Raw genomic sequence first — 16,375 nt, 5'->3', positions numbered from 1 at the left:
GAAAGAGAAAGAAAGAGAGAGAGAAAGAAAGAGAAAGAAAGAAAGAGAAAGAAAGAAAGAAAGAAAGAAGAGAAAAAGAAAAAAGAAAGAGAAAAAGAAAAAAAAGAGGTCTTACCTTAAGGACCACACACATAATCCCATGCTCAGTCACCTCCTATTGTGGAAGGTAAGTGTCTATTTAGTTGAAATGACCATGGTAGATCTACAAGTTGGAGCCCAGTCTGATCCTGTAGCCACAGAGCTGTGGGACCATTACAAGCATTCCCACTTTAAATTCCTAATTTGTCTTTTTCTCCTGGGAGACCAGTGCCACCTCAGTATCTCATCAAGGCTTCGGATGCAGTCTCTGGTGGGGGATCCATCTTGCATTCCTGGCTATCCCCAGGGGCTCCTTACCTGGTCTGGATGTCCATTCTAGTCTTGTGTTTTTTACTCAGAGGCTGCAGTCCTATGTCTCACACGGTGGGACAGACAAGCAAGCATGTGTTTACAGAAGTGTCCAGGGCAGTCAGCAGGTTGTTAAGGGCAGTGACTGCTTCAGCTGTTTCTCCAGATCATTCTGCTCCAGGCTGCAAGTGAAATCATCCCTGGCAAATAAGCAGTGCAAGCCGCACTTTAAGTAAATCACCAAATAAAGCAATAAATCAGCATCTAACAGCTGGTCTGTTCTACCTTATTCTGCTTTGGGCTGGGAGTCGACGGTGACAAGATAATGAATCACAGCAGAGTTGAGGAAGCTGCAGCAGACGCTGTGGGATCAGGGTTGACAGCAAAACAGCAGAGTCCACATGCAAGGTGAAAGGTTGAACCGGGAAGAACAGGAATGTCAGGGTCAGAATCAGATGAGCAAACACGGCCAGGCAGTCATCCAGCTGAGTCGACAGTAGGGGACCAAACCCAGATGAAGCTCAAAGAACAGCTAGGGTGTCCTCAGTCCTACACACCAGGTGTCGGATGACAGGCTGTTGTGAGGTCATAGCAGTGTGATACCACACTGTTATGTGCCCATCACTTTATGGGGTCCAGGTGACGGAGTTAGACCTTTACCCTAGCCTGGTGTGTCTGATAAGTTCTTGGGCCTTGTTTCCTTAATGTGATTTTAATATGCACATGTGCCCCCACCATTTCCACTCACCCAAGTAAACTTATAGGGCAGTTCCTTTCTACTCTCAGGAATAAGGATGAAATGTGTCCGACAGATGATGCAGTTCCTGGATTCTCAAAATAGAGTCAAAAGCTCCTCGTAAAATAGAGTCCCCTAGAGCAAGGCACAGTCAAAAAAAAACCAAAACAAAACAAAATAAAATCACTGTTTTATACAACATACAGTAACTCAGAGTGGGGCTGTATTAGGGTCCTCTAAAAGAACAGAAATAGTAGAATGAGTGAACACACACACACACACACACACACACACACACACACACACACACACACCCCTTATTGGAGTAGCTTACAGACTGTGGCCTTTGTAGTCCAAAAGTGGCTGTCTCCTGGAGGAAAGGCCAAGAATCTGACAGTTGTTCAGTCAAGAGTTGGGATAATCTTTTTGTGCACTGTGTAAAGGTTGTCTTTATACTATTCAAATGTTGATTTCCATACCAGCAGAGAGTCTAGTACAGGCCAGATCTTGGTGTAGTTATTTTTATTGGATCATCACCTACTTGAGTATTTTGTAAACATTCTTCTCCATTACCTCCTGATTGGTTAAACAAAGAGCTGGCGGCAAACAGGCAAAGAAAGGTGGGGCATCGGGACACAGATGGGAACTGTGGGAAGGAAGCACTGAGGCTCGAGACCCACACGGAGGTGGAAGGAACAGGACTGATTGTGTATGAGACCTAGGTAACGGGCCATGTGACAGGATGTGGAAAAGAATAGTCAGGTTAGCTTAAATGAGGTGAGCTAGCTGAGAGGTAGTCAGCTGAGGCCGAAAATAAATAATAATGTCTATATGTTATTATTCAGAAGCTGGTGGGTCGAGACAGTCCAGCAATAAAGACTGGATGTCTCTGCAGTCCCAATCTGGTGCTGGAGTCCTGGAGGGTTCCTGGAGAGCTGCTGGTCTTCTGTCTAAGTTAGAACCCCAAAGAAGTCTAATACCAGTGAAGAAATGTCTCAGCAACAGGGTAAATGTAGGCTGGTGTGAGTGAGGAGACATTGGAAGATATAACCCATATCCAAAGTGAACCTTCCTACCTCAAATAATCCAATTAAGAAAATTCCTCATAGTTATGTGCCCAGCTGCTTGGATTTTAATTAATTCCATATATGGTCAAGTTGACAATCAAGATTAGCCACCAAGGGCATAGATTTATCTCAACATTGTCAAAAATTTATTTAGGCATGGTGGCACAAGCCTCTCAGTCCAGGCTGAGGCAGAAAGCATGTAAATTGGGAATCCATCTGAACTCTAAGACAAGTTCAAGGCTAGTCTGAATAACTTGGAGAGACCCTGTCTTCAAACAGGAAGAATTATAATAATAAAAGTGGGATGGGGCTGAAGAGGTAGCCCAGTGGATAAAGTACTTGCTCGCATCATGAGTTTAAGGACCTGAGTTCAATCCCAGGAATCCACATAAAAATATCTGGACATGGTAGTGCACACTTGCACTGTTGGGTGATCCCAGTGCTGTGGATGTGGAGATAGGCAAATGCTGGGCTTGATGTCCAGCCAGCCCAGCCTACTTGTTGAATCCGAGGTTCCTCCGATGACACATGTCTGTGCAAAGCCTAATGTCCAATGTATCCACCCAGGAATCTCTGCATGTGTGGACACTGCTATTTGTACATAACTGTTTCCCAGAGGGCCACATTTGAGAACATGCAAGAGTAACATGCTAAGAGACCACTCAGTTCCCATTTGGAGCCAAATGTGAGCCCTTCTTCTTACCTTTTCTTCTTACCTCTTACACAGGATGGGTACACACTTATGCTGGCAGGAGTGAAGATATTCTATATTCATTTTTATTATTAAGTGTATGTGTGTATATATGTGTGCATATGTGTGCAGGTGGCTGTATGGGTATTTCTCTGTGTGTGGATATATGAATGTATATGGGCAGGTGCCTGTGGGTATGTGTGGTTGTCTGTATGTGGATATGTGCTTGTGTGCAACTGTGTTCAGGTACCTATAGAGGTCAGAAGAGGCACAGGACCCCCTATAGCAGAAATTACAGCAGTTATGAGTCACCCAACGTAGGTATTGGGAACTGAACTCAGGTTCTCTAGAAGAGTAGCAAGCTCTCCTAACCACCGAGCCTTCTCTCCAGCTCTGTGCATACCTCTTGCCTTCTATTTAAACCTAAATCTAATATCAGGTCTCTAAGGATGAACTTGGAGGGGAGAGGTGGGAGAAACAGGGGGCCTTTTATTCCTCTTCCAGGTGCAGCAACACTGCATAAATGTGCCTTTTCTACTTCTCACTGTTGTTTGTTTACTCTGGTTGGACTGGAACTCCCTCTGAAGACTGGGCTGGCCTCAGATTCAGAGGTGCGCCTGCCTCTGCCTACCCAGTGCTGGGATTGAAGGAGTGCACCGCCATACCCAGCTCTGCTTAATTTTTGAGACAAGGTCTCTCACTGAACCTGGAACACTGGGACAGGCTGAGCAGTCTACCCTCCCCTGGGATTCCCCTGTCACTCAGCTCAGTGCTGGAATTATTACAGGTGGTCTTACCACACCCTGACTTTATTTACTCAGGTGAGGACGGAGATCTAAAACTCAGGTCCACTTGCTTGCCCTTAACCCTGTGAGCCATTTCCTAGCCCTTGACTGACTTTCTGAGGATGAGTTGCTGGAGGATGAGGTTTGTTAGGAGACTGTCAGGACTCAGGCCTTAACAGCTCTGGTAACAGTGCATTCCTTGAAAAACTGGAGTTAGTCGTGGTGGCAGTATTTGCACCAGGAGAACGGACAGATAGCAGACAGAATGACATTACGTTTAGACATTTACAAGCATGGCATTCAGCTCCACAAGTTTCCATGGGTCCACACACCCACATATGTGTCTGTCTCCATGTGTGTTCCAGTGTGTTTCTTTCTAGAGACATGTGACTCCCATGTGTCTCTGTGCCCTTGTGTGTTAGGGTGAGGCCCTCACACGCCGTTGTTCCTCTTCAGCAGTTGGCTCCACAGGAAGCTATTGGGTGGGGGTTCAGTGCTGCTGCTGAGCCTCCCCTCTTGACTCTCGACTTCCCTGTGACACCTACAACAGGTACAGGCTAAGGGTGGACTCCCAGGTTCTCACAACCCACCTCTGTCTGTTTTCTACTCTCCTTGCTGACCCCTGATGCTGCTGCCTGCTGCCTTTTGCCCGATATTGATGGAGACAAAAACAAAAGAAGCCGGTAGCTGAGAAAGAGGAAACTGGGCAGAGTTGAGCCATTCTGTGGTTAGCCTGGCCCATGTGTCCCTTGAAACCCTGGCTGTGTGACATGGGACCTGCAAGAGCTGTTAACAAAGCCAGTTACCTACTTAAGCAACAATCTCGATCTAATGGGTGAGTAACCATCTTGAGGAGTGGTGGGTGAACGGACACTTTGGGTCTGCAAGTCTGAGAGTCTGTGAGGCACGAGGTTGACTCCTATAGCCGGGACACAACCACAAGAGAGTAGGGCAGCTGTTTGCTCTGCAGAGATCAGTGATCCTATAATGACCCTGGAGGGTGCTGGGGATATAGCTTAGTTGATAGGGTGCTTGCTTAGTATGGGCAAAGTCCTGGGTTTCATCCCCAGCTCTGCATAAATCAAAGCTGGATGTTGCATGCCTGTCAAGCATCACTTGGGAGACAGAGGCAGGAGGATTAGGAGTTTAGGTTATCCTCAGTTACATAAGGAGTTCAGAGGTCACCTGGTCTACAGGAGACTCTTGCTGGAGTCTCATGGAACCCTTTGTAACCAAAGACTGTGTGGGGACAGAGGGGTGGGGGCCAGGCATGAGGGAGGAAGTTTAAGCTCCTCTTCAGCAGGTGCCAGTGTTTTGTCTTGTTCTGTTTTGCTTTGCTTTTGAAGCTGGGTCTCGCCATGCAGTCCAGGTGCTCTTTTGACTCCCAGTGCTCCTACCTGTGTCTCCCCAGTTCTGGGATGACAGGTATGCGTGTGCACGTGTGTGCCACCACACTGTAGCTTGTCCTCTTCACCTTTCAAAGCATTGGTTCTGGGGTTTCGTTCAGCCTTGCACGATACAGGCTTGGAGAATCCAGTTTGCAAAGCAAACTTCTAAGGCTGACATCTGCTGAAAAGCAGATTTTTTCCCAGGACTTGGGGACCACCCCAGGCTGTGAGCCCTTAATCTTGGAAGTCACTGGTGGCTCCCTTTGTGGCCCAAAAGAGGAACCACCCATAACAACTGCCTGAATAGAGTACGGTGAGGAGGCAGGCTGTGGTTTGTACCAGGCACACCCAAGACTATGGTTTCCTCAGTTTCTGTTGACTTCATGCACTCTAGGGTATAGGAAGACGGCCCGCAGAGCCATGTAGAAGTGGGTTTAGAGCTGACCACTCTAATGGAGGTGGTGATTTAGGTGGGAGACAGGCTTTGAATGTGGCTCCCACAGGGATGACCCTCCAAGAGGGTCACCCTTGTTTCTGAGGGAAAATCCAAGTTATACCCACTTGTGAGCATCTTTCTTATGACCATAAATTCCTGCAAGAGACAGCTTTTCTTGAGACTTGAAGTGCCAGCAAAATTTTGACTTTCAGGGCCTAGGGAGAAAGCACAGCGAAAGCACATACGAATTTGGGTTCAGCTCCTCTAAATTCATGGGAAAAAAATGTTTTTGAGCATGGTGATGCGGTCCTGATATCTCAGCATTGTAGAAGCAGAGACAGGATCACTGAATTAGAGAACTTCAGGGAGAACCAGGGAAAGCTTGTCTCAAAAATAAAAATAAAAAATAAGGTGGGTACTGTCAAGATGGTTCAGCAGGTAAAGGCTAAGCCTGATGACCTGAGCTCTCTCCCCAGGACCCACACTTTGGAAGGAGAGAGCTGACTCCTGCAAGTTGTCCTCTGACCTCCGCACACACTCTGTGGATGGTGCACACACATGCAAATTAATAATTAACCAATAATTAATTAACTAAGTTTTACAAATAAGGTGGAAAGCGATTGTGGGAGACACTCCATGTCAACCTCCTGCCCCCACATGCATACACACTTGTACACACACCAGCATGTACTTATGTGTAGATCACACAACACATGGTTAACTGCAAACTCCTCAGTGTATCTGGGCTGGACTGTTTCTGCCTCCCAAGTCTCTCCAACTCCTAACACGGAGCTAGGAATGTGCTTGTGCTCACTCCTGTGGGTCGTGCCAGAGCATCATTTTGGATAGGTATGTGTTCGAAGCCTAACACTCCCACCTCTGTGTGACTACAGGACCTCAGACAACCTCTCTGGGCTTCTATTTGAGCACCTGTGTGAGAGAAAAGTCATGAGGTCACGCACGAGAGATCGTTGAGCTTGGAGCCTGGCAGGTTGTAGCAGCTCCGAAAACATCGCTAACCCCGCCTTTTCCTTTGCTCTGTGTTCTTGTGGTGAAGCCTTGCTTCCTGGGCTGTCCCCACCCATAAAACATGTATGTGTCACAGACACTTCCTGTGTTTTATCTCAAAAGAAAGCCCAGTGGAGTCAGAGGACTAGTTTAGTGGTTAAGAGTACTTGCTGCTCTTGCAGAGAAACAAGATTCAATCCCAAGCACCCACATGGGGTGGCTCACAACTACCTGTAACTCCAGCTCCAGAGAGTTCAGCCTCCTCTTCTGATCTCCGAGGGCACTGCATGCTCAGTTCATATATGGTGGGTATACATACATGTAGAAAAAATACATACATAAAATAAAAAGAAATAAATCCTTTTTTTAAGGCTCATGATGTACCCATCTCTCAGCCAGTCCCACGGTCCCCATTTCTCTGAGGTTTTCCTTTATCCACTGTCAACCTAAGTCTGAAAGTCCTACATAGCATGAAGTATCCTGAAAGAATTGACAACATTGTCAAGAATTGTCATTACTGCCTTTGTTGTCTTTTATGCTTGATTTTTTATTGCATTCATTTGTTTGTTTTAAATTTTGTTCTATTACATTTCTTCACATGTATGTGTGGTGTGCACATGCATGTATGTGTGTAGAGGGCCGAGAACAGCCTATAGAAATCAGTTCTTTCCTTCCCACCATAAGGCTCCTAAGAATCAAACTCAGATCGTCAGACTTGCCAGCATGCACCTTCCCCAACTGAGCCAACTGGCCAGCCCTGTGCTCTTGATCTTCAGGGTTTTTTATGTGGGGTGGGAGCCCATGAGTGCTAGTGCCCTCAGAAGAGCGAGCTGGATTCTCTGGAGCTGGATTTACTGTTGCTTATAAGCTACCTGACAGTAATGCTGGGACCCAAACTCAGATCATCTGGGAGAACAGCACATGGGCATACATGCACACATGCATGTACACACGCACACACATGCACATACATGCACATAAACACACACAAAAACACACACATGCACACACATACACACATGCACACACACGCACACACATGCACATACATGCACATAAACACACACAAAAACACACACATGCACACACATACACACATGCACACACACGCACACACATGCACATACATGCACATAAACACACACAAAAACACACACATGCAAACACATACACACATGCACACACACGCACACACATGCACATACATGCACATAAACACACACAAAAACACACACATGCAAACACATACACACATGCACACACACGCACACACATGCACATACATGCACATAAACACACACAAAAACACACACATGCACACACATACACACATGCATGTACACACACACACACATGCACATAAACACACACAAAAACACACACATGCAAACACATACACACATATACACATATACACGTGTACACACACAAAAACACACATATACAAACACGCACACACATGCACACACATACACACATGCACACATACATGCACATACACATACATACACACAAAAACACAAACACACATGCACATACACACAAAAAACACAAACACACACATACACACACACATATACACATGCACACACACAAAAACACACATATATACACATACACACACATGCACATAAACACATACATACACATACAGAGGTCAGGAACAACTTTTTTGTCTTTTTGAGACAAGGTTTCTCTGTACAGCCCTGGCTGTCCTGGAACTCACTCTGTAGACCAGGCTGGCCTCAAACTCAGAAATCCGCCTGCCTTGCCGGGCGGTGGTGGCGCACACCTTTAATCCCAGCACTTGGGAGGCAGAGGCAGGCGGATTTCTGAGTTTGAGGCCAGCCTGGTCTACAGAGTGAGTTCCAGGACAGCCAGGGCTACACACAGAAACCCTGTCTCAAAAAAAGAAAGAAAGAAAGAAAGAAAGAAAGAAAGAAAGAAAGAAAGAAAGAAAGAAAGAAAGAAAGAAATCCGCCTGCCTCTGCCTCCCAAGTGCTGGGATTAAAGGCATGTGCCTCCACTGTCCCAGGAACACCTTTTAAGATTCAGTTCTTTCCTTCCAGGAGGTCCTTGGGCTTGGGGGCAGAGGCATCTACCAGCCCTTGTTTTGTCTTCTTGGAAAAGTCTTTTCATATACCTGTGCTGGCCCGGGACTCAGAACTTAACCCAAGCTGACTTCAAACCCCTCCTGATCCTCTTGCCTCAGTTTCCCAAATACTGAGATTACAGCCAGGCAGCACCATGTTTATTAATTAATTGTTCTAGTTTATTACTGCCTATAGTTGTTGCTCTCTGACTATGTCTAATTAAATGTTATCATAGGCATATGAGCCTAAGGAAAGCTTGTATGGGGCAGCTATCAACATGGTTTCAGGCAGCCACTTAGGACATTCAAATGCACTCCATGGACTGGAGTGACACTCGGTTGGAAAAGAAAAGCACATTAGCTACGAACTCAAGAGTCCATAATAACCAATAATCCATCAGGGCCAAACTAAGGAGAAGAATTAAAAGCACTCTGTTTTAGAACAGTTTTACCAAGAGAGAGACCAGATTTGAATTCTCTACTTCTTTCTCCTTGTCTTCTGTCATCTCCTGACTGTCCATTGTCTGGGTCTGAACTGGTGCTTGACTGTATGTTGCCTTGTAAATCTGTCCCCTTGTCTGTATGTCCATGACTAAACGCTTTGTTCTATATTTACTGAACTGCAAAGAGTGAGCCACAAAGGGAAGGAATGGGGGTTTTTAGAAGAAGGGATGAAGTCACCTGCTCCAGCTGACTCAAGTAACAAATACAACCGGAAACAGACTTACAAACCTATGTTGTAACCCCATTTATGGTGGATATTTGCCTGATACGGTTTCTTTAAACCTATTTTCTGTTTGATAAGTGACTAAGCTGAGCCATCATATATGAGATGCTTGACCACATTCTGGTCCAATGCAGAGAACCTTTGGGTTCTCAAAGATGCCCCTTCTCTCGTTGTTTCTTTCCCTCTCTTCTGTTTCTCTTCCTTCCCTTGCTCTTCCTTCCTTTCCTCTTCCTCCCCTCACCTCTATCCCCTCTTGTTCTCTTCCCAGGGAAGGAACACGTAGGACACAGAGAAAGAAGACCAGACTATCTAGGTCCTGAAGAGAGAGGGAGGGATTTGTCTCTGGTTTGGTCTCCCGTGCTGGGGGGCAGAGGTCGGATGGGATAGAGACAGGATCATAGATACTCCCAGGTTTGCAGTTATGGTAGTAGGAAAGTGTGCCCACACCACTATTCTGGAATTTGCTTTCGCATTGCCTATGTTTTATAGATTATTCAATATTTTATTATGAGGGAGGGGAGACTATGTAAGATGAGTTTGCCCCAATGTGAGCTCCTGAGAGTATCCTGAACCAAGTAGGTGGAGCCTGGAGTTTGGGGACGTTCGAAATGAAGCCAAACTTGGGGCTTCTACCGCCAGGGGGCAGCACCTGCATGGGCAAGTATAAGTTTGTCATGTACCTGCACATGGCTTTCAAAACCACCTATTTATTTATTTATTTATTTATTTAGTTAGTTAGTTAGTTAGTTATCATACAAATAAATGGTGTGCATTGTAAACTTTCCCAACATACCATATTTTACTTATTTACATTCCCAAGTCCTCCCAATCTATCCTCTTCTCTTGCTTGGCCCCTCCCTCCCTTCAAATAGTTTCCCTTCCTGCTTTATTTTATATATATGCAGACATATTCAAATATATCATTAATCTCTCTTGACTTCCTCTTTTCCCTTGCTTTGACTTCTTTCTCCCCTATTCTCTCTCTCTCTCTCTCTCTCTCTCTCTCTCTCTCTCTCTCTCTCTGTTTCATGTAGCCCAGCTGGCCTCAAACTTTGTATAGCCTCTCTTTGTATTTTCACACCCTAGATACATATAAGCACAGGAGTGCACATGGGTACACACACACACACACACACTAGATTGTGCATGTGAAAGAAAACATGCAACATTTCTATCCCCAACTCTGCTGCACTTCACTCTTACTGATCTTCAGTTCCATCTGTCGTTCTAGGACTGATATAATTTCATTCTTCACAGCTAAATGAAGCTTTCAGCCTGTCTTAGCCTTGAACTTTTGATGTTCCTGCCTCCACCTCCTGAATTCAAGCTGAGAGTCTACCACCACACCTGGTTCCACCTTGATGCTCAGATGTGGTTCTACCTGCACAAGTTTGAAACTCAACACTTCAGCTAGGCATGGTGGTTCATACCTGTCATCCCAATCATGAGGAGATAGAGGCAGGTGTCAAGAGGATCAGGAATTCAAGGCCATCCTCCACTCTGTAACAGTGTTGACCAGCCAGGAGAGCTTGAGATCTTGTCTCAAAAAAGTCAGTTGCCTAGCTTGAAGGAAACCCCGGGTTCTGTTCTCAGCACCACATATATCAGATATGGCGGGATACGTGTGTCATCTCAGCACCCAAGAGGTTAAAGGAGGAAGGTCAGGAGTTAAGGACCATCCTCAGCTACACAGTGAATTCCAGGTGGACCTGGGTTATTCAAGATCTCTTTTAAAAGTGTGTGTGTGTGTGTGTGTGTGTGTGTGTGTGTGTGTGTGTGTGTGTGTTGTGTAAGCAGCTGTAAGTGTAGACACAGAATAACACCGATGGAGCTAAGGGTGAGCTTAGATGATGAGGAAGGGCATGAGTCATGAGAGAGGACGTAAACCTAATGGGTTTTCCTAGTTTTAACTCTGCCATGTTCTTGGTGTTTTGTGTGGGGTGTATACGTGCATGGAGGTGCAATTGGTAGTGAAAGCGAATCCTCACAGCTTCCAAGTGGCTACTCTGACAGCGCAGAACTCATGGAGAGGCACCAAGTGTGTCACAGGGTGGGTGTTGCTGTGGATGGCTTCCCTAAACCAGTTGTGTGGTCTTCCAATTTGTTCTGATTTCAGAACAAAGTGACTTTTGGGGGGTTCAAAAAAATTAACATTAAAAGAAAAACAAGAGCTAGAGAGATAGCAGGTAATAAGGTAATGAGGATGTAAGTTTGAGCCCCAGAAACCATGCAAAAAAAGCTGAACATTGTGGTGTGTACTTATAACCCCAGCTCTGGACAGTCAGAGGCACGCAGACAGACAACTAGGGCACACTGGCCAGGCAGCATAGCCTAATGGGCCAGTGAACATTACTGCCTCAAAAGTATTATGAACATTGATCCTCGGGAATGACTCTAAGATTGACTCTGGCCTTCAAATGCATATTCAAGCACAGACATACACCATATACAAGACTCACACAATCACAAAACTATGTGTGTGTGAGTGTATTCTCTGTGTAATAGAGAATATTCACATTTTCTATGTAAATAAATAATTGCCCTGTAAAACGCACAATGAATTGCACGTGAGCACAGAAATACACAGAGAAAGTCAGACTGACAGACGTAGCCAAGCTCCCCTCAGATGCAGGGTGGGCTTATTTTCTCTCAGGAATGTCTTGTTGTACCAGAGTGAGTGGCCCCCTGGGTCTGGGCTGAGGTGCTGGGTCAGTCCTGGAGGTGCTGAGCCCTGCCTTGCCTGTAGCCTCAGGATCTGCCCCTCTCCACTGTTGCAATGTCTGGCTCTCCTCCTCCAACCCAGGCTCCCATAAGCTGATGTCTCTGGCAGGCCTTGGAGGCAGTCTCCGCCCCCCTTGCTGGCAGGCCGATTCTGGCAGGAATCCCCAGTCTAAGCTTTTCTGCTCCCTCGGGGCCCGAGCTGGACACCCTACTCACATGCATGAGGTACCCATGGCTGACTCGGTGCTCAACCACTCCTGGCCGGCTCTCTCCAAGCTGTGGCTGAAGAGATGGGCATTTAAGCGAGGTAAGGAGGCAAGGAGTGGACCACCACCCAGACAGAAACCCTTAAACCACTGGCTTATTGTCCTCACGGGAGTTTTTTGGGGGTTTTTTTGGTTTTTTTCTTAGCTGGTTGACAGGCTTTGCCCAGGTCCAACCTCAGAGTCCATGACCGCCAAATTTTCCCAGAGCACCAAGGACCTTCACAAGCATTGGGGCTCCCCCCTTTTCTTTTCTCAGAGAAAACGTTTCCCCAAGGCTCTGTGAAAATTTTACAACAGGAAAATCCACCATATCGCCAGCTGATGAGCCCCTTGGGGGAGCTTGGTAACTTAGCATGGGTCCCTAGCATGTGACAGGACAAGTAAATCAAGAAGGCAGCCAATTGAAACAGGGAGACTTGAGGGGGTGAGGGATGTAGTCAGTAGGGTGCTTGCTTAGTTTTCATGAGGTCGCACCCCAGTCTACTGTTGCTTGGCCGTCATACTAGCAATCAGGAGGTAGAGGCAGGGGGATCAAGAGTTTAAGGTCATCCTTGGCTACATAGTTGAATTCAAGGACAGCAGGGACTCCATGAGATTATGTCTCAAAAAAGAAAGAGAAAAGAAGATTTTAAATTCTGAAGCATGCACCTCCCTCAAGCGTGCACACTTATGCAAGCAAATGCACACATGCATGCGCGCACACACACATAAGCGCGCACACACACGCACGCACACACACACACACATGCACAAGCTTCATGTTCTTTCAAGCCTTGGTTTAACTATGTAGGGATTAGGTTCTTGTATTACATTCCCTATGGTTTGTATGATTACTCCTTAGGAAGAGACCATGCTCCCCTCCCTCCCTCCCTCCCTCCCTCCCTCCCTCCCTCCCTCCCTCCCTCCCTCCCTTCCTTCTTACCCTTTGAGACAGCATCTCACAAAACCCAGGCAAGGTCTCAAATTCACTATGTAGTCAAGGATGACCTTGAATTCCTGATCCTCCTGCCTTGAACTGACCATAGCACCCTTGGTTTTCTGGTGCTCCATGCATCCATCTTCCTGTAACTGCCTCCCTGGTCAGACCCCCATCTATCCGAGCTACCTGCAGATATCATATGTTCCTTGTTCAGAGTATCATATGTTTCCATGATGAAGGGACCATGGTACAAGAGAGTACTCAGGGTCATCTTACTCACACATTCTCTTTGTGCTGGAACCAGAGGACTCAGAGTCTGTGACTAGGGCTGGAGAGAGGGGTGGCCTGGGAACTGGGGTAGGATTAAAGACTAGTCATCAAGAGGGAGTTACCGCCCATTGCTGACCTTCATTGAGACTAGGCTCAGAGAAGCTGAGCAACTTGCTCACACAACCAGCACATACCAAAGGAGCTGGAATTTGAAACCAAGTCAGTTCTGGGGCTGCCTTTGTGATGGGTTCTGGTCATTAGGCAGAGCTGCCATGTGGGCAGTGCCAGAGCCAGGAGAGGGTACTAAATCCATCTGTAGGCAACCTGAGAGAACTAGCACACAGGGCACGGATCACTTAGGTGTCCTCCTGTAGCCTGGGTCTTGGATCCTGACCATCCAGCACGCCTTGTTTTGGGGTTCAAGCATGTTGAGATTATGATTTGTAGGCCAGCAGACAGGTGGGGGAGTGAACTATAAGCGCTGACAGTGACTGTTACACCCTTTTATGGCTGAGGCCACAGGGGCTGGTGGGGGAGGAGGATGCTGCCCTTGGCCTGAACCTAGGCTGAGAGGTTTCTCTGGTCGTTAGTCCTAAAGTGCTGGGGAAAAGACAACGTGTGTGTGTGTGTGTGTGTGTGTGTGTGTGTGTGTGTGTGTGTGTGTGTGAATAATGAGGCTAGACAGGCAACATGTGAGAGAGAAGTGAGACCTGCTATGTTCCCGTGCCCCAGGGCAAAGGGGCCCTCTGTTCTCTTCCCTCCCTCGGCTACTACAGTATCACCTTCTGCTCATAGTTTTTAAGTTACTCTGCAGTCAGTGAAGATACAGTGTTCTGTATCTGCCTGGTGTCCCTTTCTGTCTGGCCTCTCAGCCTCAGTTCTGCTCACTTGCATCTATAAGACTCCCAGCCCTGAAGATTACCATCTCCTGGATGTGCCTCTCTCCAGCTACCTAATCCACCCACCCACCCAACTATCTTCCCATCTATCCAAGCATTCTTCCTTGCAGCCCGCCACCCAGCCAGCCTGGGATCTAACCAGCAAACTAGCTAACTGTCCTGTCCGTCTTTCTATCCTTCCTTCCATCCATCCCTCCACTCACCTGTTTTTCCCTTCCCTTCTCCCACTTGTTCCATTCCCACTCTGGTCCAAAGGTTTATTTTTTACTTATTACATGTGAGTACACTGTCTTCAGACCCATTACAGATGGTTGTGAGCCACCATGTGGTTGCTGGGATTTGAACTCAGGACCTCCAGAAGAGAAGTCAGTGCTCTTAACCACTGATCCATCTCACCAGTCCCCCCTCCAGTCATCCTTATATCCATTCCTTCTTTCTTCTATACACCCTGCCATCTAACTATCGAACCATTCCAATGGATAGCTAACTATCTGCCATCTACCCATTCACTCATGGAATCATACATCATCTATCTGACCGGCCACCCAGCCAGACCTACAGTCTAGCCAGTCCCAAATCCATCTACATCCTACCTACCCAGCCACCCATCTGCTCTTCTAATCATCTATCCATCTATTCAACTATCCATCCATCAGCTATCCATTCATCCACCTATGTATGCATCCAGCCAGTCAAGCACTCATTATGTGTTGCCTTTATCAATCATTTATGTGTTCATCTGCTCAACCCTCTATTCCTTCACCTATCAACTGTCCATTCATCCATACATTTAACTACCTACTTTTCATCCATAAGCCATTTATCCATCAACCTGTCAAGCCACATCCTGCCATCTACCATCTATTCAATCATTCACATACCCTTCCAGTCATTTATCTACCTGTCTATCCATTCTTCTCCCAATTCGGCAGAGCACAGAATACACTGGTAATATTCTCTCTCTCTCTCTCTCTCTCTCTCTCTCTCTCTCTCTCTCTCTCTCTCTCTCTCTCCCTCCCTCCCTCCCTCCCTCCCTTCCTCCCACCCACTCCCATGTGTGTCTTTCTCTGTGTGTGTGTGGATATATATATATATGTGTGTGTGTGTGTGTGTGTGTGTGTGTGTGTGTGTGTGTATAATTGTATATATGTGTGTGTCATGTATCATGTTTATGTGGGTGTGGAGGCTAGAGGTTGATGTCAGACATCTTTCTTGATCTCTTTCTCGACTTTTTGAAACATGGTCTTATGTCTAGCTCTGGCTATCCTGGAGCTTGTTCTTTAGACCAGGCTGGCCTCAAACTCACAGCAATCCACTTACCTCTGTCTCCCAAGTGCTGGGATTAAAGGTTTATGCCACCACCACCCACCTTTTTAAAAAAAGATTTTATTTTTATGTGTAAGGGTATTTGCCTATTTGTATGTCTGTGTACCATGTGTGCACAGTTCCCACACAGACCAAGAGGACACTCCATCCTCTAGGACTGGAGTTACAAACAGTTGCTAGCTGTTGTGTGGGTTCTGGGAATTGAACCTAAGTCTTCTACAAGAGCCTTTCACTACTGTGTTTTTTACTTTAGTTTTTGACACATGGTCTCTCACTGAACCAAGAACTCACTCTATCTGCTAGTCTGGCCAATGAGCTTCGAGAATCTGCCTGTCTCTGCCCCCCTGGTGCTGGAGTGATAAACTTGTGCCACTGTACCTGGGAGTACTGGGAATCCAAACTCAGATCCTCACACTTGCATGGCAGGTGCTGTACTGACTGAGCCACCTGCCCTGCTGTGAACCCTTATTTGAACTCAGAAATACCTAGATTTAATCTCAATTCTACCAGTGTAGTGTGACTTTGGTGAAGTCATTTGCCCCTCTTATTCCATTGTCCACGCTTTTAAAATGAGGTGTCAGAGAGCCGTGGAGGGGACAAAAGAATGAAATCTGCGCACTGTGCTTGGCACTGGTGCAAGCATCGAGGTGGTGATCA

At 46.4% G+C, this 16,375-nt stretch overlaps 1 protein-coding gene across 4 annotated transcripts in view; it reads left to right on the top strand.

Annotated features, from left to right (window-relative positions):
- Positions 1-4,150: 4,150 nt before the first annotated feature.
- Arhgef18 (Rho/Rac guanine nucleotide exchange factor 18) overlaps positions 4,151-16,375 on the top strand; it is a 108,550-nt gene continuing 96,325 nt past the window's right edge. For 2 of the 4 annotated variants that reach the window (XM_076923811.1, XM_076923812.1), the window contains exon 1: positions 4,151-4,501. In XM_076923811.1, the coding sequence (XP_076779926.1) occupies positions 4,498-4,501 (4 nt within the window). In that variant the 5' untranslated portion in view covers positions 4,151-4,497. Of the gene's footprint in view, positions 4,502-12,232; positions 12,346-16,375 lie in introns of those variants that run through there. The other 2 variants (XM_076923810.1, XM_076923814.1) reach the window with 1 other exon arrangement.

The sequence above is a fragment of the Arvicanthis niloticus genome, chromosome 24 (genome assembly GCF_011762505.2).
Source record: "Arvicanthis niloticus isolate mArvNil1 chromosome 24, mArvNil1.pat.X, whole genome shotgun sequence".
In the NCBI taxonomy this organism is placed as follows: domain Eukaryota; kingdom Metazoa; phylum Chordata; class Mammalia; order Rodentia; family Muridae; genus Arvicanthis; species Arvicanthis niloticus.
Note: the sequence above shows the minus strand (reverse complement) of the source record. Positions and strands in the feature narration are given on the sequence as shown.